We start from the raw sequence: 27,121 nt of genomic DNA, 5'->3' as shown, positions 1-27,121 counted from the left end.
ACAGATATAAACATATTACTTCTGATAGCCACTCACATTGTAGGGGGTAAGTTTTAGTTTCCTTTGCAAATGAAAGGTCTTAATATTGTCGTTTTTTAAGTTTATGTGCTTTTGGAAAATTCTCTGAAAAATTGGTTCTGTATGTAGATATACTTGTCATCTCATCTTCTATTAAGTAAAGATGTAGAGTTACCAAACAAAGTCCTTCCTTCCTTGTCAAAACCTAAATGTAGAAAACCACGAAAATAGATATTATTATGATAAATTGAATGCACGACATGCATTTAACATAGAACAGGTACAAATCCAGGTGGTGTTTCCATCTGCTTAATGTAGTCATGCACTAAACAAGCCCAGTCACACTCTCACTCACATTATTGAAGTCAAAGGATGTTTTTTGTTATGGTTTATAACAGATACCAGCCTGAACTTACTGAGATACTTTATATTTGAAACCAGCTCGAGACGTCTATATCTGATTTGTCTGTACGATATGTCTATAACATATAACACATTTCATGATACATAAAAGCAGTAAAACGCATTACCATTACCTTGATAATATCTGCCTAAGGGTTTCTAATTTATCACAATCAGCTTTCTACTGATACGTATTAATTGCTTCAAGAACCAAGGACAAGTACAGATCGATCTCTACCGTTGAAATAAGAGTAATCAAAACGGGCATTTTAACGTGAACTTAGCTGTCAGTTGGAGCTAAAACTGAATCAATCCTTAAATACACTACGACAGTACTTTAACATTCGAAAAGCATTTACATTGTCTAAATATCTACTCTAGTTCAAGTCGCGATGATACTGTATTATGTAACTACACTGTATAGATAGGAGAGCTACAAAAGTGAATGATAGCTGCCGGTACTATAGCCATTTTAAAATATCAGGTTATGCGGGACTTCCGTTGCCACAAAATCAGTTGCGATGCCGTGTCTGTACAAGAGCTCGAGACTTATCTGAGTGCGACCGTGTTGCAGTTTGTGACAAGACACTCGAAGTAATGACTGAATCAAGTAGTTGATTAACCAACATCCGAACAATGCATCTCGTTATTCTGACTGTTATAACATTTCAACTTAAATAATTTTGAATTCATTTGAAATTAGTTGCAGCTTTGACCACACATATTATAGGAAGCAATAAAAAAGCAATGTTTACAATTTGTATAAGCTTGCGCAAAGACAAATCTTCAAAACCATCTTGTACACAGGAAATTTCATAACATGAACATTAAGTTAAGCCATAATATGTAAATGACAGAGATGTTACCGTACTTCTTATGGATACCTTCATATATAGAATTACGTATAATATATGTATAGATTTTCAAAGATACCAACAACAAATGACCATGTTACAGAACTGATGAATGATCACTAGCTCTTACCATATTCATTTACAGGAGGAGGCAAGCTATTTCTTTCGCAGGAAAATCAAGTCTGTTTTACAAATCTGTATACGTACATACAAGCTCGCTAGTTTGCGAAAGCTAAATTTTTCACAATTACATTTCCTGAGAGTGTGGGAAGCGTTTTACAATTTATCTCTAAATAATGAAAACCTGTATAATAACATTTTTGTACAAATACTTTTTCTGTTTTAACAGTTGAATTGGTGTGTTACATGTAAATCTCTATTAAAACATAGCTTTGTTGTGTTACCTCTCATGAACAGACTCAATCAAACCGAGTCTGCTATTATTCTTCTTGGTTGCATTCTTTGCTTCCAAAGGATCTTTTTACATATTTTATTTACTGTGCTGCCTTTTCAGGAATGTTACCTAGACAGAATGGTTTCAAGCCAACACTCAGTTGTATACAACGGCGGTTGTAGATCTAAAAGTGTAAGTTTTTATTCTACAAGGCAGTAAATTTTATATATTTTGCGCATCATTGCCTTGCATTTTCTTAACGATTCTAACACGATCTGCAGCAATTGGTATATAAACATATAGCGAAATCGCCTATACATGAATCTACGATAAAATATGGTTGGCTGTTACATTTCACCCCCTATGATTGTGACATAAGAGATTCTACTTCAGTTCCATTACATACAAATTATTTCAGGGCCAAACTGTTGAAAACAGCATCTCAAAAACATAAATATGATAAAATGTCATACTGACTTATGTGTAGGACCGTAAAACACGTTTCGATATCTACAAGCGAATTCAATTAGCTTAATTAAGATTCAACGGTGACGTCATAAATGTATGACATAAAGTGTGACGTCATAATGATGTGACGTCATATAAAGTTAAGCTCGTAACTTGTAACACTGGGTCAACTCGCCTAATTTGATGATTATCTTCATAATTAGTTTTCGAGCTGTTAGATTGCTAATTAATAAATACTTCTCAAAATTCTGATAAAAAGAAACAAATATCTATACGTTCCATTGGCTGTGCAACTCTTTCTAACCATAGGGGGTAAATTGTAACAGCATACGACCCGAATGACGTACTACGCTGAAAATGTAGTACTGTAAAATGCGAAGTATTTGCATTGTTAGAATCGAAATAATAAATATGTTCCAATAATTTTATCAATTAATAAAACATGGTAAGTCGTTTGGATGCGAATTATTAAATCATTAAATTATTACGCATCCAAACTCCTGCCCATATTTTATTAACTGATAAAATATAGGAACAGATTTATTATTTCTTAAATATCTGAATGTCTACCAAGCAACAATTTACAAACAACATTGTGCTAATGTATCAGATATATTTGAGATATATATCATTTGCATGTTTTAAAATAACGCCAAGCATAATGTTGTTTTCTCACTAAAATCAATTGTTGGCTTCAAACTCCAATCCTATATTGAATATGCTTTTAATCAATTTATTTTTGCTTGTAACTTCTACGATTTAATACTTCAGTCATAGATAACATGTCAAACTTTTGCCATTTACACTGTGTTAAAAGATTTATTAAGTCTGTACCTTTTGCAATTAGGTAGGGATTTGCTTGAAACACGTGTTAGTTTTTCAAAATTTCATGTATCAAAACTGTCATGAAAATTTTATTTCCGAGTTTAACATGACATAAATATTAGTGTCCCCATCTGACTTGACTATTCTGAAAATAATAGCAAGGTAAATGACTATGTAAAAGTGATATGCTATAATCTTTATGCCAGGGTTAAAGTGGGTATATCTACACAATAAACATTAAAGTTTTATTTTCTTAAAACGACAATCGATATTAAATATCGAAAATGATAAACACGTTTAATGTAAGTATGTGTATGATATAAAATACAGTTTTAATTCCTTCTGTTTTTCATCGAATTTCAATAGCGTGACTAAAGCCTTTGAGTATTTACTGTATCATTTATTGATTTTTATAGATAAAAAGTTCCTTAACTGCACGGAATCACTTTTTTTTGTAATTGCTGACTAAGGAAAGCATTTTCTTATTCCGAAAAAATATATATAAATCTGGAGGCATGCAACCTACCTAATGTTTTAACAAGAGGGCCAAGATGGCCCTAGTTCGCTCACCTGAGAAACACACCATGACAGTGTAAACATGTTTGACCTAGTGATTTCATGGAAACAAATATTCTTGCTAATTTTCAATAAGACTGGACCAAAAATGTGGTCTCTTGAGTTTAAACAAGTATTGTTTTTGATATGACCTAGTGACCTAGTTTTAAACCCCAGATGATCCATATTCAAACTTGACCTAGATTTTATCAAGGCAATCATTCTGACCAAATTTCATGAAGATCAATTGAACAATTCAGCCTCTATCACATACACAAGGTTTTCCTTTGATCTGACCTAGTGACCTGGTTTTTGACCTCAGATGACCCATATTCGACCCTGACCTAGATTTCATCAAGGCAATCATTCTGATCAAACTTCATGAAGATCGATTCAAAAATATAGCCTCTGTCGCATACACAAGGGGTTTTTTATTTTACCTAGTGACCTAGTTTTTGACCCGAGATGACCCATATTCCAACTTGAAATAGATTTCATCAAGGCAATCATTCTGACCAAATTTCATGAAGATTTATTGAAAAATACAGCCTCTATCGCATACACAAGGTTTTTCTTTGATTTGACCTAGTGACCTACCTTTAGAACTCAGATAATCCATATTAAATCCCGACCTAGATTTTATCAAGGCAACCATTCTGACCAAATTTCATGAAGATCAATTGAACAATATAGTCTCTATCGCATACACAAGCTGTTTCTTTGATTTGACCTAGTGACCTATATTTTAAAGTCAGATAACCCATATTCAAACTCGACCAAGATTTCATCAAGACAATCATTCTGACAAAAATTTATGAAGATCAATTGAAAAATACATCCTCTATCGCATACACAAGGTTTTTCTTTGATTTGACTTAGTGACCTAGTTCTTGATCCCAGATAACCTATTTGCAAACTCGACCTAGATTTTATCAATTTGCAAGGCAATCATTATGACCAAATTTCATGAAGATCAATTGAAAAATACAGCCTCTATCGCATAAACAATGTTTTTCTTTGATTTGACCTAGTGACCTAGTGTTTGACCCCAGATAACCCATATTCAAATTTGAACTAGATTTCATCAAGGCAATCATTTTGGCTAAATTTCATGAAGATCAATTGAAAAATACAGCCTCTATCGCATACACAAGCTAAATGTTGACAGACAGACGACAGACAGACGACAGACGCCGGACATCGAGCGATCACAAAAACTCACCTGAGCAGTGTTCAGGTGAGCTAAAATGCGAAAGGCAAGCTCCTACCTAGTGCCTTTTATTTATAAACTTTTAATTTTGAGTTCTTTCAACCAGATGTCTCTGCATTTTCTCTGCATTATTACTAATTGTATATTTTAACAGATCTGTGCACTTGCAACTTCCATAGGAAAAAAGAGAGAAGCTCTTACTTGCTCAAGGTAATTATGGTCTCATGTCAGTATATGTTGTATCACTTTGCTCACTATGAAGATTCGACAAATTTTCAATGTTCTCCTCATAAACTGTTCCATTTAAAAGTTTAGTAACTTCGATTAATATGTTTCTTCGTGAAGTCATATGCATTGTATATGATGTGCATGAAACATGCAAAGTTGCCATCTAGCCTGTTATGCGTTTAAACATAGGTTACTGGCTGGTCAAAGGCAGTAGCCTTATTTTACATTTGTTTTCTGTTTGCTCCGTTTATATGTTATGCTTTTGTTTGTGGATCGTTTAAAATTTAACCCCCCCCCCCCCCAACACACACACACACACACAACCCCTCCCGCTTTTTACATTATTAAACATTATAATAAAAAGGTGTCTTGTTGACAGGTACTTGTATTTGGAGCATCTTGTCTACTACACCTTTCCGTTACAATGTCGGCTTGCTGTTTTCCGACTTTGGTTGTGTTTGGTGTGCTAAATGCTGTCTAAGACTCTGTTTTAAGTTATTATTTGGTATGTTGTACGTTTCAAATAGATGAAAATATATTTTTAGTTGCTGTAACACCGACGATGAGTGTAACAAACGGTTATGTGGAATAAAAGGAAGTAAGTTGTCGCCAAAATGCATAAAACTGAATTCTTTATCATATGACGTATTTTGTAGTAAAAGCCATGTGTGCAACGTTTAACGTAACAAATCTAAAATTCAAGCAAAAAGTGCGTGCGGGGACAGATAAACATTTTATTACAGCAGTTTTAGCGTAATTGCGAAATTGTGTCTAACCGTGTCGGACAAGCATATCACTTTCCGTGAATTTTTTTCTAGATCTTTTATGCCTTAAATATCTTTAGGTTCATTATATGTAGTCTTGTTTATTTTCTACTCTCATAATTAATGTTCCTGTAAAGTAATAAATTCAACTACCAGGTGAAGTACATTCCAATCAATGTTATATGTGTAGGGAGGGAAGCTCTGGTCAGGCGGCGGTAAGAGATCCGGCTCAGTGTGTCACGCTTGGTTACTGTCAACCAAATGAGGTATAAATTTTTTTTGTGTTTGTGTGTTTTTTTTGTGTGTGTTTTTTTTTTTGTTTGTTGTTTTATTTGTAAATGCACGTTACACTTAGTTCGGCGAATTTCTAACTTGTATACTTCAGAATTATTGGCCTACGGATTATTAAGATGTGATGGTTCGTCTAACGGATGACGATACAACGTTGCATCCTAACCCCAATATAAAATCTGAGCAATTGTACATAAATGTGACTTTTGATGGTAAAGAAGACACCAGGTACCGTTCTGTGCATTATTTAGATACAACTGAGTTTACCATGTCAAAGGATTATTAAGTCAGTATTAACTGAAAACGAAATCGTTACTAAAGACTAAACCTTAATCAGTAGTACAGCAAACACTGTGGAACTTAATACGGACAAGTACCTCTCATTTCTACGAGTAAAGTCAAAGATAGGTAATAACTCACTTAAGATGGGAACACTCGCCCCGTGAACGAAGCTGCTACGCTTGAGTCAATTTTTGGTGTAGCCATCTAACTTTCATGGGATGGTCTTGGAAAGACTTGAATTCTCTGTTTGAAGCAGGACATTAGCAGATCTTCTTTCCAGTAAAGCTGTATGTCTGTTAGCTTCTCCATGAAGGAGATTGTTGTAGGCTTTTTAGCACCTGTCATGATCCGCAATGCTTGGTTTTGAGCCTTTTCTAGAGCCTTTTGGTTAGTTTTTGCAATAATGAGCCAGGCAGTTGAACTATACTTTAGATGGGGTCTCACTGTTCCCTGATATACTGTCATGAGCACATGTTCAATTGCTCCCCATGTTGTTCCAGCAAGTTAACGCATCATGGCAAGCTTTCTACAGACCTTCCCTTCTGCTTGACTAATGTGGGATCTCCAGGTTAGCCGTTCCTCAAAGGTAGCTCCTCGTCTATTTCAGACAGCGAAGAGCCCGCCCGCTTAGCTAAGGAGGTAAGAGCGTTTGTCTACGGATCTCGAGGTCGCGAGTTCGATCCTCGGGCGGGACGTATGTTCTCCGTGACTATTTGATAAACGACATTGTGTCTGAAATCATTAGTCCTCCACCTCTGATTCATGTGAGGAATTTGGCAGTTACTGGCTGAGAACAGGTTTGTATTGGTACAGAATCCAGGAATACTGGTTAGGTTAACTGCCCGCCGTTACATGACTAAAATACTGTTGAAAAACGGCGTTAATCCCAAAACAAACAAACAAAATCAGACAACGAAGTATTTCCCATCTTGATTTAGCTCACCCTCTGCTTTGTTGACACTGAAGTGCGATGGACAATGTCTCTGTATTGATCGTGACACAACAATCCTCAGCCCAAGCTCAAAGCTTGTTGATGGCTTCATGCATCCTGTATGTGGCTGTTGCGTCATGTTTTTGCTTCCACCATAACACCAGGGCATCAGGGTAGAGTGCAGCCTTTACATCTTTCGGTAGTTCAAATACCAGATCGTTGATGAAAAGCAGGAAGAGTGTTAGAAATATGAATCTGCCTTGAGGGGCAACATGACCCAACAGGAACGTCGTATTGCTAGCATGCTCTAAGCTGACTCTTGCTCTCCTGTTGAAGCGGTATGACTTAATCCATCTCAACATGTTGAGTCAGCATTTCATTTAGACTCCATCTGGTCCAGGAGATTTCTTTGTCTTCAAATGTCTAAGAGGTTTGTAGCTCATGTAGTTAGACTATGTTTCATGTGTTCTGATGTCACTTCATTTGTCAACCATTCCCTTTGTTCTCTTCGGGCTTCTCTTTGCCGTTCCCTTTTGATAAGGATGTTGCAAACATCTTTGTAGTTCGAGACAAAAGTGTTTGCCACATATTTACCTATCAACAGTTGAACATTCTCTTCCACAGTTGTTGAGCCTCTCCCTGTGTCTTCATCGTTCAGCTGTCTCGTCTATCCCCATAGCTTTTGAACCATCTTGCTCTAGGTTGAACGAGGATGTTTTGTTTCTTCAGCTCTTCCTCTGTACTTCCAGCTTGTGCCTGAAGAATTTGGCCTTAGCTCGATGTATAGAAAGTTTACATTCTTGTAAGGGGTTGTTTTATGTTTCCTTCTTGGCTTCTGATAGCTTGGCATGAAGGTTCTCCAGCTCATCACTCGAGTAGGGCTAATAGTCCTTTCTTGAACCCCTTGGAGCTGCATGCTGCATACTGGCGTTGAAGTCTTTGACAACCCGGTTGATTTCTCTACCTTCCACTCTGATATCTTTACGGAGAGTGCAAACCTACGGATCCCGTAGTCATGAGTTCGATCCCTGGGCCGGGCGCGGACATTGTGTCTGAAATCATTCGTCCTTCACCTCTGATTCATGTGGGGAAGTTGGCATTTACTTGCGGAGAAGAGGTTTGTTTGTACTGGTACAGAATCCAGGAACACTGGTTAGGTTAACTGCCCGCCGTTACATAACTGAAATACTGTTGAAAAAAACGGCGTTTCCCCAAAAACAAACAAACAAAACTAAATTCTTCATAAAGCTCATCATTAAGACTTGGGTAAAAGGTCCATATGACCTTCTTGTAGTTCCATCTGGGGATGGGATGTTGGGTTAAGTAGAGGTTAGTAAGATATAAGACGGATTGGGCGATGATCGCTTCCTCCTTGTTGCTCATCAACTTCCCGCTTGACATGTCCGTGTGTCATCAGTACATAAGGCAAGGTCAGGGGTTGACGTTGTTTGCTAGCTTCTGGATTAAAGGAGTAAAAGGTTGCAAGATCGTGCGGCATGTTTAACCAGGTGGTCATATCTCTAGCTTTGTGTGAGGCTGATAAAATCTATTTCAATACTGAACCCGGTTTCATCAGATGCAACTTTTGTCCAGAGACAGAACTTTGTCACTTGGACTATATATTATCACAAGTTTCAAGTTGAACTCGTTCTTTCTGAGACTCAGAACTTGGAACTAGGAGTCATCCATATGGGTGTTGCTCTGAACATTTCTGATGTTGTTCCTGACCAATGTCATGATGCCTCCTTTTAGTTTACCAATTCTGTCACAGCCAAGACACTGGTATTCTCTGACTTGGGAGAATTTTTTCTGGTTGCAGGTGAGTTTCCTGAATGCAACAGATATTGATGTCTTCCTTACGGAGGATATGCTCAAGTTCAGTCTTCTTGTTAAATACGCCCTCTGCATTCCAATGCTTTAGCCCTAAAGGCTTATTGATTGGTTCTCCTCCTTGGTATGTTCCACCTCCTTCTGTTTTCGTGTTGTGGAATGAAGGAGGGGCCCCAGAAGCCGTGTGTTGACTCGATGCATCAGAACCTGGTACTTAATCTCATTGGAGGGACCACAGAGATTCAATACCACATTGCTGTATACCGGATGGTCATGTTATCATAGCGATGATGAAGGTGCTGTGATTCGTTAAGAGGTTGCCAAAGGCCCAGCACCTCTGTTTGAAAGTCTCTAGGTTACTGTTGCGGTTACCTCACCCTTAGTTTCGAGTCCATACCCCACCTTTGGAACATTAGTGCATTTTGTCTCATAGCTAGGGATCTGTTCATAGGCATCAGGGCCTGTCCACACACCGATAGGTCTGGCATGCCACATGTCTGTGGGCATACCTCCGAGTCTGTTGCAGTTCTGCCTGAGACCGCAAGATGCTACCTTCCCGTGTGACGCCATCTGGGAAGCACTGCAAAGGGTTTGTCAGCAGAGAAGCAATATACTGGCAGGGAAGTCTTACGCACTTGGCTCCTTTTTCATTAGAAGGCTAGCCAGCGGCGGAGGCTGAAATCGGAATGTGAAAAACTCTCAACACACAGCATACCACATTTGACACATCAACTGACCAATGTCACAATATTAAGGATATCTAAAGAATAAAACTGATTTTAAGATATCCAAAAATTGAATTATAGATATCCATAGATTATTTTGTGATCCCTATAAATATATTTAATGACATCAAAAGTAATAAATGCTGTCGTAAAATGAATTTGTGATATCCGTAAATGAAATAATAATGTTATTTCTATTCTTACGACTTTTAGCCGTAGCAAATCAAAGAGCAAAACATTTTATGACGCAAGGTCCCAAATAACTGTGGCGGGATTCCGACCTAGGTCGATTGGGTGCTAAGCGTAAGCGACCATAACACTTCCCTTTTTGAGTCGACTCCCTGGCGCAGTTGTAAGAGATTCAAACATATCTAAGAAATAATTAAAACCACAACGTATATCAAAATTATAATCAAAATTTTTTTAATTTTCGTCCGTATTCAGAATTTTTGAATTTCTAGAAAAGGGCTGATTGAACTGCTTTACTATGTTCTTAACAAGAATAATACCTGATAATGAATAAGATGGATCTTCGACAATAAATGCATCCAATCATCGCTTTTGTTCATTTTTTATAACATACAGAACTTTAAGACATTTGTTATTTGGCGTGTTAGTTATACCCATTTTCAAATTTTAGTTTCCAAAGGTACGTTAAATCTAGTTTCATTGGCATGATGATTTGCGCACCCGCTTTGCTTGAATGGCTAATGATTGTTCCATAATTTAGCAACAAAAAGGGAAACTTTGTTATTGTTTCTCCGTAAATCGTAGTTTTTTTTTTGTTTGCTTTTTTTTGAGTGTCTGTGTGTTCTAAGTTGACATTAGCTCCTCAGGTGTTATGAATGATTTGAAAACCCAAACAGGAGTTTTTGCAGGCGAAAAACAATTTTCGAAAAACATATTTCGATTTTTAGAAATTATCTGATTTTTGAAGTTTGTATTACTATTTAGCGAAAATTAAAACAAGTATACAGACAATACTGAAATACAATCAACGCAAGAAATGATACAATAAACATCTTAATCAAATCAACATTTTCAAAAGAAGAAAGATGTTTTCATAGTAATTTGATTTATTTAATAAATGGAATATTTTTGTCCTTTTCTGAATGCTTAGTAACCTTTGTATTATTCCCGAAATTAGTGTTCAAAATGCTCTGCTTTTTTAGCTGATGGGCTGAATAGTTGAGAAATACGAGAAATAATTTATTCAAAATAGAAACGAGCATATTTTACAAAAATACAGACCAATCTGCATTATTTTTATTTTTAGAACAGCCCTTGTATTGTCTAGAAATAAACAGGGGGTAGAAAAAATCGGCAATAAAAGGTTCTTGTACTTGTGTTATGCAGTCGTAAGTAAAAATTAATAATTTTAAAGCCTTGCCTATCATAAATTTGATTGTATGAAAAGTGGATTTAAGCAAGTCTTGAATAATTTTTCTCCGTACAAAACGTTCACTTACCTTTCTTTAAGGCGCCAGGTACAGACTCAGGGTAAATTGTCGGTAGGGAGGGGAAAAATAGCGTGGTCACAGAATGCACGTATGCAATGTTTCCAAAGTAAAAGAAAAGCTTAATACTTGGCAAAAATATCTGCTCTAACGTGACGATTTGTCAACAAAATCGCCATATTTACCCGATAGACACAATTTTCTCACTTAAACCACCGAAAAACACCATTTACGTCCAATCCCCTGATAAAGCCTTATCAAAACAATATTATAGCATAATATCAAAAGCATTTTGTTTGAAAGAGAAAACAGTAAATGCGGCTATTTAATATATAGATTCTATTTTAATTATTATAAAATAACGTGCATTCTATATTACAGATGTGTTCCGTCGCTCAGAATGACGATTATGGACATGACACATTTAGTTATGGCTGCACGAACGCAATTGTGAGTATAAAGTAAACTTGGAACTACAAGGTAGCTCTATAAATTGAAGCAACTTTCGGGAATGCTGATAATGTCTGATGATAGGAACCTGAAATTCTATCTATAACCCATCATAAGTCTACATATATAAAAAGGCCCCCTCTATATTAAAAATACCAGGAATGCAATGCATTCACACCCCACTCACAGTTTTATGTAGAATAGTAAAGCTGTTGTGTAAATGCCTGTATCCGGTAATACGGTGAGTTCCGTAGAGAAATAAAGTACAATATTGTGAAAGCGTAAGTTGAACTAACCATGTATTTTGTCATAGCAGAATTGACACTTACCACTCAATTAACATTTATTATCAGAAAACGCCCACCGTATCGCTTGACATAGCAGATGATCATGATAATAATGTTTCCTCTGCAGAAATAATTGGCCTCTCGCTACCAATAGCAGCTTGGTTGCAGTTAAAAGGCTGCTACCAAGCTGCTACCAGTAGCCGCTAGCTAGCTGCTATTGGTGTTTGTTTGTTTTTTGTATGCAAATTAGTTTTTCTGCTAATAGTAGCGGTTATCTGCTATTTTTTCCTGCTACCTAGCTACTACCTGTTACCTGCTGCTACAGCAGCGGCTAGCTGCTACGTTTTCCTGCTACCTAGCTGCTATTGGTAGTTTTTCGTATGCAAATTATTTTTCTTGCTACTAGTAGCCGCTACCTAGCTACTGCCTTTTCCTGCTACCGAGCTGTTACTTTTGAAATTATTGCAGCTTATTTGGTGATTGTCATCTAATCATGGCCAATTAAGCTTTTGAAATCCGTGTCAAATGTGGTTGGCAAATAAATTAAATAAAAGCCCTCAGAGTTCTGTAAGAAAGTGGGCATCAAATTACATTTGTACAGTATGTATACCTAACGGGATTTGGGGCATTGATTAGGGGTGTTCAGATGGCAGTCAGACTTAATATCTCCATAGTGGTCTGATAAAGAGCATTCATTGTCAATGGAACACTCCAAAGTATTGTCCCAAAACTAGGTAGGTAGTGCATAGTATATGTACTCCCCGTTTGTGCTCATTAAATGTCCTTAGTGTAACCTTTGTCGTCCTGCGTACCCCAGCAGTGGTCCTTAGTAGTTCTTAGCGGTATTTAGTAGGACCATTTATCACATGCCATAAATTACTGTTGACTGCATAACTACTTTCTGACTTCATGAACTATCACTGCATACTTTGCTTTGAGACTGTGTCATGCAATGCATTCCCAGTCCAATACTACCACTTTATATTTCCCGCGATAGCGTACCATGACAAGTTTATATCTGCATGTAGTTCTCGTGTGGCTATCAGTGTGTAACATTATCGCATTCGCATTAACCGTTAATAAATAGGCTATAATATTTATTTTTAACCATCGGTATTCAAGAAATTACTTGAAGTGTTAAAATCCCACCACGACCAAGTGACTAACTTGTTTCCTCCCATATTAAATTGGTGCAAATAATTCTGGTTATACTGGTATAATACAGCTTTTCTACAAGATGACGGATGGACAATTTAGGCCCTGTTTACACAACTTCATCTGCAAACTTATTCAGTCATTCTCTTCTCAGTAACATAGACTAATTACTATCTTACACTGTAGAAACAAAGTGGGGTCTAAACTAATCTTAATACATATAGTACCGTGCACACAACTTCATTAATTTAATAATATATTTAGACATTAAACACATTGTCTTAGCCTTATATAAGTCACTACAATTTTTTAACTAGATACTTGTTATTTCTCATTTTCTCCATGCAAAAAATGCATGATTACCATCATGGAAATACGAAAGAATACAGTTATTTTGTGATGCGTCTTTAAGGTAACTTGACAAACAGCCACTACTGACCTTGAAATTTTATAGGGAAAAATACAAGTATATATAACTCTCAAAATATACTTAGTATTTAAAATTGAACCTCAAACAAGAGCTGTCACTGTTAGTGACAAACGCTCCCGAAATGTGCCAAAGAATGCTACACACTGATTTTCAATAAATAGGGTCATCATCAGACCAAATTTGTCAAAAGACAAAGTATTTGTAATGAGAATTTTGGGTACATAGAAAGAGAGCAACACATTCTGGGATAATGTATGCAAACTTTTACATGCATAACTGTCGTACATTTCGAGATATTGTATGCCATGTGGGAACAAGTAAACATCAATTATTTATCGTTAATAAATCTCTGTTACTTGTCACTGTATAAGTTTGCATGCGATTACTTTCGCAAAAATGATTATTCAGTGCTTCAACAACAACTGTAGAATCTAGAATGGGTCTTTATTTGTTGATTTTTGTGTAATGTGTCTCTTACCATTTTTTTTAGACATTAGTCAAATAAAATAGAAAAAGCGAGTTTCATGGTTATTGTCATTTTTCTATACATTTTGAGACCTCTCGCATTGATTTTTTATTATCATCTTAGCACGTATCATATTTGCAGTATATGAATGTTATTCCAGACATGGATGTTTTGTGGACATATGCCACCTTTTATTCAGGGTGTTAATGACGGATATCACAATGTAATAATCTGTACAAACAACAGTGTCTGCGGTAACGGAACTTTAATTTTGTAGTAATTGAAACTCTTTTGAAAAAAAACATGTAAAACTATTACGAAGTTTAACAAAACTGAACAAGTATTACCCCTCGACTGTTTGTAGTAAAGTTCTATAAAATGTTCATATCCCGTCCAAGTCTTCATATCGAAATAATATTAAATAACTGCGTAAACCGAACAAAAAGTGTTAAAATATTGATTATCTACAGCACAATATGTCCTAATAAGTATTTATTTCGTATTATAATTTTGACAAACACTTTTAATGATGTAAGAATCCATTGGACATAACAAGAATCTAGAAAATATTACCGATATCCAGAGAAATTATTTGAGTAACGGAAAATTCCCAAGTAACGGAAAATTCATTGTCATTGTTTCGACACTTTCTGATCATGTTAGATACTGAATTTCGCTCAGTTGTCTCTCACTAGAACTATAGTTGTATTGCTAGGAAAAGAATTGAATACTTTTAAAGCACAAAATAGTATCAACTAACACAAGAAGAAGTAACTGGTTTCGACAAAGGACTCATTTTTTCATGAATTGTTCAAATAACTTCGTGATAGTAAATGAAGTTTCTTCATTCAATGCATACATTCTGCTGGATTTTCCTGTAGGGACCGGTGATGGTATAGTGCAGAGTACCTCGGATTTCTCTATCCAAATTTGATCACTATGGGCAGGCCACTTATATAGTTTCTTCTTCTTTTCCATGAAATTTATTTCGACCTCCGACGTATCACTATTAACAATTTTGCCGATATACCAATTGCCTTGGTAGACAGCAGCTACGAAATCATTTTCATTAAACTCTACTGATGCCTGATCGGTGTCATCTGATTCAATACTGTTAGAATTTCCTTGCTCTTTGGTAACTTCCACAGAGTTATTTTCTGGACCTGCTTCCGCAGAGTTATTTTCTGGAACTGGTCGATTTTCTCTTTCATATGTTTTCGCCACATTCCATGTGTTACACATTGATCCAACCAGACATTCTTCACAATAACAGCTAGTGTTTTTTGTCAATATTTTTGAATCTCCTTTACCAACAATGGCATGGAATCTCATTGTACCGCTAGCAGTCTTTACTTGCCGTTCTGATACAACCTCTGCCTTTGCTGAGCATGCATCCTGAGAAACGAACCTAAATGTGATATTCTTCATGTTTGAGGATCTTGCCCATTGATAGAATTCTCTCGCATCGCTTATGACATGTCTTCCACTCCTGGTCGCCTCATCAGCCATCCTCTTGTTCCTCCAAGCCCATCGCATGGGCCTTTGCCATGCCCGCTTTCAAAGTAATTCCAGCGAGCATGGAAACTGTACGTACTGTAGTGATTTGCGACGACATCAAACATATATTTATTCCTATACTGGGAGGACGGACAGTTGTCTGCGCAAAATATGCCAGAATAGTTTAGGTATGAATCATTTTGTGAGCAAATAAAAAAGTTCTTCAAAGATAACCTTGACCTTGGAGCTATGGGTCTGGTTGTTGAGCATGACACATAATAGAGAACAATTGTGACAAGTAATTTAACATCCCTAGATGGATGGCAGAGTTATTGACCGGACAAGAAATGTACAATGTTAACATTTGACTTCTAAATGTGACCTTGACCTTGAAGCCAGGGGTCTTGGTCTTGTGTCTGACGCGTCATCTCAATATAGGAAACGTTTATGCCAAATAACTTTAAAATCTCTCCATCGATGGAAGAGTTATGGAACGGACATGTTAATATTTAACCTCTAAATGTGACCTTGACCGTAGAGTTAGGGGTCTTGGCGGTACTTGACTTTTCCAAGGCCTTCGACCGGGTCCCACATACTCCTCTGCTGACAAAACTGGAACACTACGGGGTAAGAGGCAAGACAATGGACTGGATCAACTCCTTCCTGTCTAACAGGACACAGCGAGTGGTGGTTCATGGCGCTACCTCCGAGTCGGAATCATTCATTAGCGGTGTCCCCCAAGGCAGTGTCCTGGGGCAGATTTTATTTCTGGCCTTCATAAATGACCTCTTTCAACAAGTAACCTCCAAAACTATGCTCTTTGCCGATGATTGTATCATATACAGGCAAACCAACTCCTTAGATGACTCAAAAATCCTATAAGAAGACCTCAGAAAACTCGCAGAATGGGTAAAGAAGTGGGATATGTCGTTCCATCACAAAAAATGCAGTGTTCTACGTGTGCATAGGAAGAGAAATCCCTTCATCTTTAACTAGACATTGAAAGGCCATACACTCGAAGTCGATACAATCACCAAGTATTTGGGCGTCCACCTCACTGAAAACATCTCATGGAACATTCACATAGATAAGATCACTAAAAAGGCCAACAGTACATTAGGATTTTTCCGCCGTAATCTTAGAATCTCAAACCAATCTGTCAAGAGCAACGCTTACAACTCATTAGTCCGACCACACCTAGAATACTGCTCAACTATATGGAACCCACACACTAAGAATCTAACGCACAAACTAGAGATGGTACAGAGAAGAGCTGCGAGGTACGCCACCAACCGCTACCACAACACCAGCAGCGTCACATCCATGCTTGGCCAACTGGATTGGGAAACGCTGGAGGCCAGAAGAACCAAGGCACAACTGACCATGTTCTTCAAGATTGTCAACGATCTCGAAGACATCCCCGCAGACCAGTTCATGACCCCAGCCAGAACAACCATCAGATCCTCTCACTCTCTAAAGTACAGGCAAATTTCAATATCTACTGCCTACTACCAGAACTCCTTCTTTCCAAGGTTGATAACACCATGGAACAACCTGCCTGCATCCATCGCAGAGGCCTCCGATTTAGTATCCTTTAAGCGGGGGCTTTCCGATTTAAGGTGTAGGATCCCAGCTGTAAATAAACCATTGATGATCCCCGGGTCTGTGCCGGCGTGGCTACCATAACCGGAGAGGCCTGGGGGTGGGGGGAGAAAGGCGAAAACGCAGCTGGGAAGATCTTTTACTAGTATTCTTTCTTTGATCTGTCATGCGTCTTCTACCTATCCTATTATTTTTCTCTTTTTTCTGACCATGTAACCACCCATCGCGTAATAGTCAACAGTGACTGAGACGATGTACCGCATAGTCTGGTTGTTCTGCATGACACGTTTTCTCGTTATGGGGAATATTTATGCCAAGTAATTTTGAAATCTCTTGATGAATGTCAGAGTTACGAACCGGACATTAAACAGACCCTATTAACCTTTAATTTTACTTCTAAGTGTGACCTTGATCTTGGAGCTAGGGGTCTGGGTCTTGCTCGTGACACATTGTCTCATTATGGTAAATATTTATGTCAAGTTGTTTCAAAATCCTTTCTTGGACGACAGAGTTATATACCGGACACGAAAAAGACCCTTCCAAGTATAACCTTGACCTTGGAGCTTGGGATCTGGGTCTTGCGCATGACACATTTTCTGATTATGATTAACATTTATGCCAAGATATTTCAAAATCCCTTCATGGATGGCAGAGTTATGGACTGGACATAAAAACAGATCCTGTTAACATTTGACCTCTAAGTGTGACCTTAACATTGGAGCTAGGGGTCTGGGTCTTGCACATCACGTCTTATTATGATAAACATTTATGCTAAGTAATTTCAAAATCCCTTGATGAATGGCGAAGTTACAAACCGGACACGAAACAGACCCTATTAACGTTTGACTTCTAAGTGTGACCTTAACCTATGAGCTAGGGGCCTGGGTCTTACGCATGAAACGTCATCTCACTAAGGTATTGGACCCCTAATAGTAATGTTTAAAAATGGCATTTGCTTGGTGTACTCTTAAATTTGACCATGTTTCTCACTGTGTTGCACAACTTTTACCCTGCCGTTTTTGGTAAATTTTGTATAATTTATGGTATTTCCTCAAGCTCAAGTAGAGACAAATATCAATGTGATGGCCACTATCTAAAACGTTTGTAGAGAATTCATTACAGCATTAATTTTGATAAAAGAAACATCAAACTATTGGTAAACAATTATAAAACACAAAATAAAACTGTAAATATCATTTTTTTTCTTGGGTGCCTCAAGTAAACAGATTTAATGAGACAGAATTCTAACTCCAACATTGAAACATTAAAGTCGAATCCTGTGGGTCTGTTTTGAATTTTGCTCACTTCATTAAAAAATAACCTTGAGGCAGAAGTAAAACCTACCTACATTTCTTCCACAATATGTAATCTATAGAATGAAGGTAAAATGGAAAACTTTTACCGCATGTAACTCAGTATTTTTTAAAAATGTCTAACTCTACCCCTCCTGATTCAGAGGTAAATTCACTTTGAATAGCAAGAAATCGCTTATAAAATTAAAATTTTCCACTTTTGTACAATACATCCATAATAAGTCTTGAAAGAAGTAAAAACTTACTAGAAAAAAAGGAAAATATGGAGAAAATAAATTTTGCTCCCAGAAGGGCTTGAACCTAGGTCCCACTGAAAATTGCAGTCAAAGTAGGTTTATTGTAGGAATTGAATACTCTTCAAAAAGGAGGTACTCCATTACGAGTCCAATACCTTAAGATAAATATTTATGCCAAGCTATTTCAAAATCCCTTCATGGATGGCAGAGTTACAGCCAAGACAAGAATTTACAAAATTACTGTCGGACGGACGGACAGTGCGATTTTAATATGCCCACCTTCGGGGGCATAAAAATCAAAGACCTTACTGTAGTGTAAATAAAAAGTTATTTGCTGAGACATCGTTTAAAGATGGGAGTTATTAATAAATAAATTAATTAATAACCTAAAATTATCAAATGTTTTACGAAATAGATATACACATGTCTGCTTAATAACAACATAATATATTAAGGCGCATTAGCTCTAGTTGGTTTATTTTTTGCACTAGTCAGTAGTGTACATGTATTTACAACTATGCCTTGCACGGAATGTCACGGATCAGAGTGGTAGGTAGACTTGCTGTACTCATTACTATAACCCGGCGCTGAGGGAATCTAAAGTGGTAGTATATTAATGGCAAGATATGAGAGTGCTTTTGGAAATCATTAATTGTTCTTTACTCATTATTTGGTAACATTATCCTCCGTGTAAAAACAATTCAGTGCAAATCCGTACTAGTTTGCATGTTTTTCTTGTTAGCTCACCTGACCAAAGTGATGCTCTTAGTATCATATTTTGTCTGGCATTCAGTCATACACAATTGCTTGTGTTCACAATAGCAATTTTCATTTCATTTTAACCGAACTTGCACACAACTTGTATATCCATAAGATCTCGGTTCTTTTCGAAAACCAGTCATATTGGCCCAATTTGTGCCAGAGTTATGAACCCTGAAATGTCCAAAAATTTGCCATTGCGCTGTAGCTTCTTCATTTATTGCTGGATCTGTACCAAACGTGATCAAAAATTAGACAGGCAAAAGATCTTTGAACCATTCGAAAATCAGCAATATCAGAAAGTGGATGCGGGAGTTGTGGCCCTAGAGTGCACACAAGGTTAAAATATGTTTTGATTTTGAATATTGACCAAATTGGTCTGAAGTTTGATAGGAAAAAGATCTTGGTTGTTTTCATGAATCCTGGAATTATGCACTCTTGAAATCGCATTTTTTTCTGATTTCAAGTTTGTGTGCGCTCTATTGCAAACTTTTTATTTCTGAAGAAGGACTTTTGTCTTAAGTTGAACTTATTGCTACTTTATTGCTATGGTAGCGATAACCTGCTAGAAATTCATAGTATAAATTTACCTAAGTTTGACTCATTGCTACTTTATTGCTATGGTAGCCAGTACCTGCTGTCATATTAGATTTGTTGTGCCACCAAAATCGCTTTGTCGCTACCTTCTGGCTATGCTAGCAGATAATAGGAGGTCGCTACTAGTAGCGGCTAGGTAGCAGGTACAAAGCAGATACTCGCTATCACCTGCTACCTTCCTGCTACTTGTTATATGATTGCGTCAATGATCGGATTAAAGAACTATTATGAATAAAAAACTAGAGCTGCTTTTGAGAAAAGCACATGTCTCCCACAACTGCCTAATCATCTAAATAGTAAGTTAGTCTTTATATACTGTTGTAACTCACTACAAATATACCATTAAAGAGTAAAAAGGCTTTTTATTTGGTAATTCAAGGCCATAATTCTGAAGTGCCTCGGACGATTTGGATAGCTAATGAACTTAGCCGAGGAGTTATGGTCAAAAACATTTGATTCAAGTTTGGTGAAGATTAGATGAGAACTGTTCTACTTAGAGCGCGGACAAAAGTAAAAGGTAAGATTTTCGGTAATCTAAGGGCCATAATTCCGAAGTGCCTGGACCGATTTGACTAGTTATTGAACTTGACCGAGAACTTGTGGTCAAACACATTTTGCTCAATCTTGTGAAGATCGGATGAGAAATGTTCGACTTAGAGCGCGGACAAAGTGTAAAAAGGCCGATTTTCCGTTATTCAAGGGCCATATAATTCCGAAGTGCCTAAGCCGATTTGGCTAGCTATCGAAGCTGGCCGAGGACTTATAATCAAACACATTTTGTTCAAGTTTGGTGAAGATTGGATGAGAAATGTTTGACTTAGAGCGCGAACAAAAAAGGCCGATTTTCGGTAATTCAAGGGCCATAATTCCGAAGTGCCTGAAGCGATTTGACTAGTTATCGAACTTGACCGGGGACTTATGGTCAAACACATTTTGTTCAAGTTTGTGAAAATCGGATGAGAAATGTTCGACTTAGAGCGCGGACAAAGAGTAAAAAGGCCGATTTTCCGTTATTCAAGGGCCATATAATTCCGAAGTGCCTAAGCCGATTTGGCTAGTTATCGAACTTGGCTGACGATTTATGGTCAAACATATTTTGTTCAAGTTTGGTGAAAATCAGATGAGATATGTTTGACTTAGAGTGCGGAAAATATTTGTGACAGACACACAGACACACACACACACGCACACACATAGACACACACACGCGCGCGCGCGCACACACACGCACACACGCACGCACACACATACACTGGAGTAAATCAATATGTCTCCCACACCACTGTGTAGTGGGAGACATAATAACATGCATATATATTCCTTATCTGATTCCTGAAACTATTTTGTTTTAGCTCCAAGGTAGAGCCTGCGACGTCATGCAATGGCTTCGGCAATGAATGAAATATTGTTAAAACTGTTGATTTTGTGTTAGTTGATCAGATGACAGCGACCAGTAGGCACAGTTCCATGTATATTTTATTTGCCTACAGATAATTACACCACCCAAGCACACTCCCACTGCTGATTTTGAAATTGTTTTCATGTGGTGGGTAGGGTGTGTATGCGTTTGATTCCTGATGTTTTTATATAGAGGAAGTCTTTTTTATATAATGTAGACTTTTGATTGCTTATGAATAGTATTTCAGGTTCTTGTGGTCAAACGAAGTCGTTTTTGATAAGCTGACACAGTAATCCTTTTAACGACTTTGTTATTCCGTTACCATTGCGATCAAAAACAGTGTGGCACTTTTAAATGTCGCGACATAACGCGGCAGATAATTGGCGCCATTTAGCGGTGGTTAAGACATTTAAAGTCAACCTTGCGACTTTAAACATCATGCTTGCGACATTTAACGGTGAATGCAGCATTCAGCGGTAGTTCGACATTAAAAGGTACTACAAACAACATGACTATGATGATGAAAATCATTTGGATGTTGTAAAAGGATAGTAGTGGAGGATGGCACTCTAGATCATGGTTTTCCTTCTTTGTCTATATAAAGCCACGGTGCAATCAATTTTTGAGATAGGGCGTTAAAACTCATATGAACGAAATGACGACACGTTATTATGTTTGACAGAAATTTTAGATTTATGCAGAGGAAATGTTTGAGAAGTCATTAGAAACTCAGGTAAGGATTTATGTAATGAAATGTTTAAACAGTTTTATTAAGCAGACGCCCTTTACTTTACAGAGATGAGTTTCACATGAAAGGTCAGATGTCTTTTAAATTGAGCGTGGTGCCTTTAATTTTGAAGTGAGTTACTGTACTAGCCTGATCAGCGTTATAATTGAAGAATGTGTAGAACTGAAAAATAAACGCAATACACAGGAGCTTCCCATGTAAATCATTGAGTCGCCAACTTACCTCAGTGTCACCTAAAACACGAACATTACGGACTCAGTACTACGGATCATGAGGTGGCATAGTTAGCGTTGCTTCGAATCATTATCGTCTCGGAAGAGCTGACTTTTCCAGTACAAGCTAGTCGTAACATTCACATTTTTGTTCTAATCTGAGCTAACGACACATAATTTCAGCTCCAGTCACTTATTTATTATATAAAGTAGCACATATGAAATGTAATAAAACATTTACTTGTTTTGTCAGTTTACCACGCAATGCTTTCATCAGATGACAGTAAACTTAATCTGACAGTAATCAATAAATCAGCTGGTTTAAATAATTATCAGAGCGCAGAGTTTTGATAGGTTAACATTTACTGCACGCTATATTATACATATATATTGATTTAATATAGCGCTGTTTTGTACATACAAATACGATTTATGATTGCAACATTAACATAATTACAGAAATGATAATAGCAAAATGTCATTAATTTCTTTAATAAACCTGAAATAAAATAGAAATTCTTAATTAAATTGTTCATACAGCGTAAACCGTGATGTGCACTTTACCAATTAAAATTTAACTCTAGATCGCAGTGAGTATATATCGAAACGACGGCTAATCAGCAAGCAGCATTTTGACAAGAGATAACAATATTCGCTAATTTGTAATGGATTCCAAAGTTTACATTTGTATATGATCTGACGTGTTCTATAATTTCAATCGTTGTATAGTTTCGAGCTTCTATTTTCCCTTTGAATACTAACGGGATTAACAGCGATATGTTTTGGTTATATAGGTACTGATGATTATTTCCACCTAATGGTTTATAATAATTTTTAATGTAGTGAAAACAAACTGTATCAATAAATATAGACATTTTATTAACAACCCTGTTATAAAACGAATACAAATACTCTAAATTTAAAAAGCGACAAAATAAAAATAGAAGGTCATGTTTACTGTTTTCAATACATATAAATAACTATTGATACGACAGTCAATTAAACACGAGGTTGTCTTTTCTTATATACCTGTTGACAGCGTAAACTACAACGTTTTAATGACTTAAAGCAATGCTCTGGTTGGTTCAAAGGATTTCTTCACAAAGAATAATACTTGCAAGCCACATCCTAATTTGTCACTCATGGATCACATGCTTATTAGTCAAAAGTCAATTTGACTATGACAGAAGAAGGCGTTACTAACTACTGCAGACAACTCAAACTTCACCACCAACATCACCAAAAACAACACAGCCTCGACCACAATCAGCATCTCCACCACAACCACAACCTCCAAAACCAACACAACAGCACCTCCACCATCATCACACCACCTCCACCTCCTTCAATATATCCTCCTCCACAACCACCTCCGCAACCACCACTACCTCTTTCACCTACATCACCACTACCAAAACCAGCACCTCCACCACCACCACCACCAATAACATCAACACCTACTCCGCCACTACCACCTCCTCCACTACCTCTTTCACCTACACCACTTCCATCAAACCAAGCACCTCCACCACCAGTAACAGCACCTCCATGACCACGACCACCAACCAATACCACCTCCGCCACAACCACCAACACCAACAAAACCAGCACCTCCGCCATCACTAACAGCCATGTCGTTCTGTCCTTTTGGCGACCCAACAAGAACGAAAGCATCACAGCACGATAAACTATTTTTGTCTTATTGTACGATAGCAAGAGGATACGACAGTACGAGGTCACGTTAAAAGTAAGGTGACGTCGCGACTATTTTATCTGTTGTGTTGGTGCATAATTTTGTTGTCTCTTCCTGCTGGCGGGAACATATCGACAACACGAAGACACATCAAAACTGTTTGTTGTGTCGCCTTTTGGTTGACATCTGCATTTAAATTAGTATACGCCGCTTAGTACCTAACTGAACGAAGATTTTTATCCTTTTTATTTTATCTAATGCGGTGGACGAACCAATGTTCTTCTGTTGTTATCAAAGTCAAAGTGTCATTTAGGCGGCCCTCTGTGCATTGTCAACTGGAAAGCATATTAACGACAAAAAAATGTTATACCCTCGTGTCGTCGTGTGGCGCCCCTGCCAGAATGACAAAACGCCAACACGTCAAAATGCTACTTTGTCGTTTCCTCGTGGTGTTGCTTAGCGTCCCCGCAACAAACGAGCATATGAAAAAAGGCACCAACAGCACAGAGGAAGTTGGTGTGTCGTTGCCTTACTTTAGTCTTGTCCACGTTCTGACAGAGGCGCTAACACGGCAAAAATAATTTATTGCGCTGTCACTCTGATTGACCGCGAACAAAATAAAACTAGAACTACATGGCAGAAACGACCCACCATAATAATGTAGTCCATGACGATTTGAGAGAATGTAATTAGTCCACCAATACTGATTCTCTACATTTCAGCCATGTAAGTTTATCATGAAAAAGGCTTATGAACTGTACAAGGTATGTGTTGCGAATGTTTCACTTCCTGAAGCCGGGCAGACATGGGTCCAGGCATGTGGCAACATTGGTAAACGGTCGACCGAACTCTGTCATGCTTGTTGCGCGGATAGAAACTGCAACCACGGCACTTGCGAGGGCTTAAGGGGTGCATTATGATTTCTTTAAGATTCTAACTTCTTTTATCCATTTGAAACCGTCAATTATGCTAATGCAATATAATGCAGTATATATTACACACCACAAGGTGATATAAAATATTGTTATTACATACTCGTTTCTATTCCCTGCTTAGCTACAATTGCACCGGAAACGTCAATATTTTTCCATACATTGACGCCTGAATTTCATATCGGGCGCGTGACGTAATTTAATGTGTCGTTGCATTGTTTATTTTATTTAGTTCATTATTGTCAATCTTATACAGGCTATTGAACAAATTCATGATATTAACAATACATTTATACGTGTAGATATGTATGTAATAAAAATGTAATCATCTTTGCATCGGGAAACATGCACTCTTCCTTAGCGGAACAATACTGCTCTCCTAAAGACGCGCAATATTACCGCTGCGAAACTCGCGCATATTTCCCGAAACAAAGCTATTAAGCTTTAAAAAATTGTACAGGATAAAACCATTTAACCAGTACCAATACGTTGAAGCGTGTACATACAATAATTATGTAGCCGAGCCAATATCACTTAATGAACGTCACTTTTTTATATTCTGATAATTAGCGCATTAGTAAGTATACATATTTTCATGTTGTAATTAATAAATTGTGTTTAACTTGATTATTAACATTTCTTAACTCGCACATATTTCCCGAAACAAAGCTGTTAAGCTTTAAAAAATTGTACAGGATAAAACCAATTAACCAGTACCAATACGTTGAAGCGTGTACATACAATAATTATGTAGCCGAGCCAATATCACTTAATGAACCTCACTTTTTTATATTCTGATAATTAGCGCATTAGTAAGTATACATATTTTCATGTTGTAATTAATAAATTGTGTTTAACTTGATTATTAACATTTCTTAAAACTACAAAGAAAAAACACATTTGCTCATGGGTAATTAAAATGTTCAAGTTTCGCTTCAGTGAGTGTTATTCTAATTAATGTCTCTACAGATCTTCTCTTGTACTGTTTGTGTGTGTGTATTGTTGTTGTTTTTTTTTCAGAGCGCATTTTCAAGCTAGCATTACAAGGAAAGTTTGATCTTCAGACGCTTAAAGCTATTCCACAGAATGCCTAATTGGTGGTTAATATGTGTTCCTATCCATTAAAATAAATGCTTTCTGCTTTGTATATGTGTTCTAGGCTTTGATTTTGTTTAGTCATTTTATTGGTGACCTGCTTGACAGTTACGATTACTAAAGGTTATTTTCTTCTCTTTGGATACGTCCTACCTTTTATTTTAGGACCCATCTGTCGTTATTAGTAAGTTGTTTGCTCTACGTTTGGTTTTCCTTCTGCCTCCTTTATCGAGTGCCGGTGTAATGAAGTATTTCGACCCCCATAGAATAATGACCCCCCCCCCCTGTCATTATTCTATAGAAAAAATGACCCCCGGTCATAGTATTATGACCTCCAGATCATAGTACTATGACTCCCCCACGTGAAGTAAACTGAACCTCACGAAGAATATTGACTCCCATAAAAAAACGACCCCCGGTCATTTGGTCAAATTTAGTGATAACTCATGTATCTAAGGCCTAATTGGTGCATTTTATGCCCCCACTTGGGGGAGGGGGGCATATAGATTTGCCCTTGTCCGTCCATCCGTCCGTCCTTCCGTTTGACCATTAGCCCCAGATACCATCACTTGACACAGAAATCAGAGCATTCCGCAACGGGAATAGGGATTCTATTTCTAGACGCTGTATCTTGGTGTATACATTTTTTTCCAGGAAAATAACAATTCACAATACGTTCACAAATCACATCAGTGTCAATACTCCCTGCAAACTTCGGTATGAAGTAATTCTTCAGAAGAAAACTGCACAAGAAACTGCTAGCATAGAACTTAGTATTAATAGAATTGCAATACTTAGCAATGGCAGTAAAGTACGGTAGCGGCAACAATAGAAAGTAGTAGTAGTAGTAGTAGTAGTAGTAGTAGTAGTAGTGGCAGTGGTAGTGGCAGTTGCAGCAGCAGCAGCAGCTGCTGCAGCAGCAGAGGAATAAGTGACAGCAGCAACATCAGCAGGAGAAGAAGAGGTAGATGTACAAGACGTATTAGTGGAAGCAGGTATAGTAGTATCAGTAGTAG

At 37.3% G+C, this 27,121-nt stretch overlaps 1 protein-coding gene across 1 annotated transcript; it reads left to right on the top strand.

Moving 5' to 3' along the window:
- Positions 1 to 26,293, top strand: LOC123553858 (uncharacterized). Its single transcript, XM_053548772.1, has 9 exons — positions 1 to 46; positions 905 to 1,014; positions 1,789 to 1,860; positions 4,881 to 4,936; positions 5,500 to 5,552; positions 5,875 to 5,984; positions 11,616 to 11,684; positions 24,801 to 24,987; positions 26,031 to 26,293. The coding sequence occupies exons 3-9, from the start codon at positions 1,807 to 1,809 to the stop codon at positions 26,102 to 26,104; spliced, it is 603 nt and encodes a 200-aa protein (XP_053404747.1). The 5' UTR covers positions 1 to 46; positions 905 to 1,014; positions 1,789 to 1,806; the 3' UTR covers positions 26,105 to 26,293.
- Positions 26,294 to 27,121: the final 828 nt, after the last annotated feature.

Source organism: Mercenaria mercenaria, chromosome 7 (assembly GCF_021730395.1).
Source record: "Mercenaria mercenaria strain notata chromosome 7, MADL_Memer_1, whole genome shotgun sequence".
NCBI lineage: Eukaryota > Metazoa > Mollusca > Bivalvia > Venerida > Veneridae > Mercenaria > Mercenaria mercenaria.
This window is presented reverse-complemented; position numbering and strand designations above follow the sequence as displayed.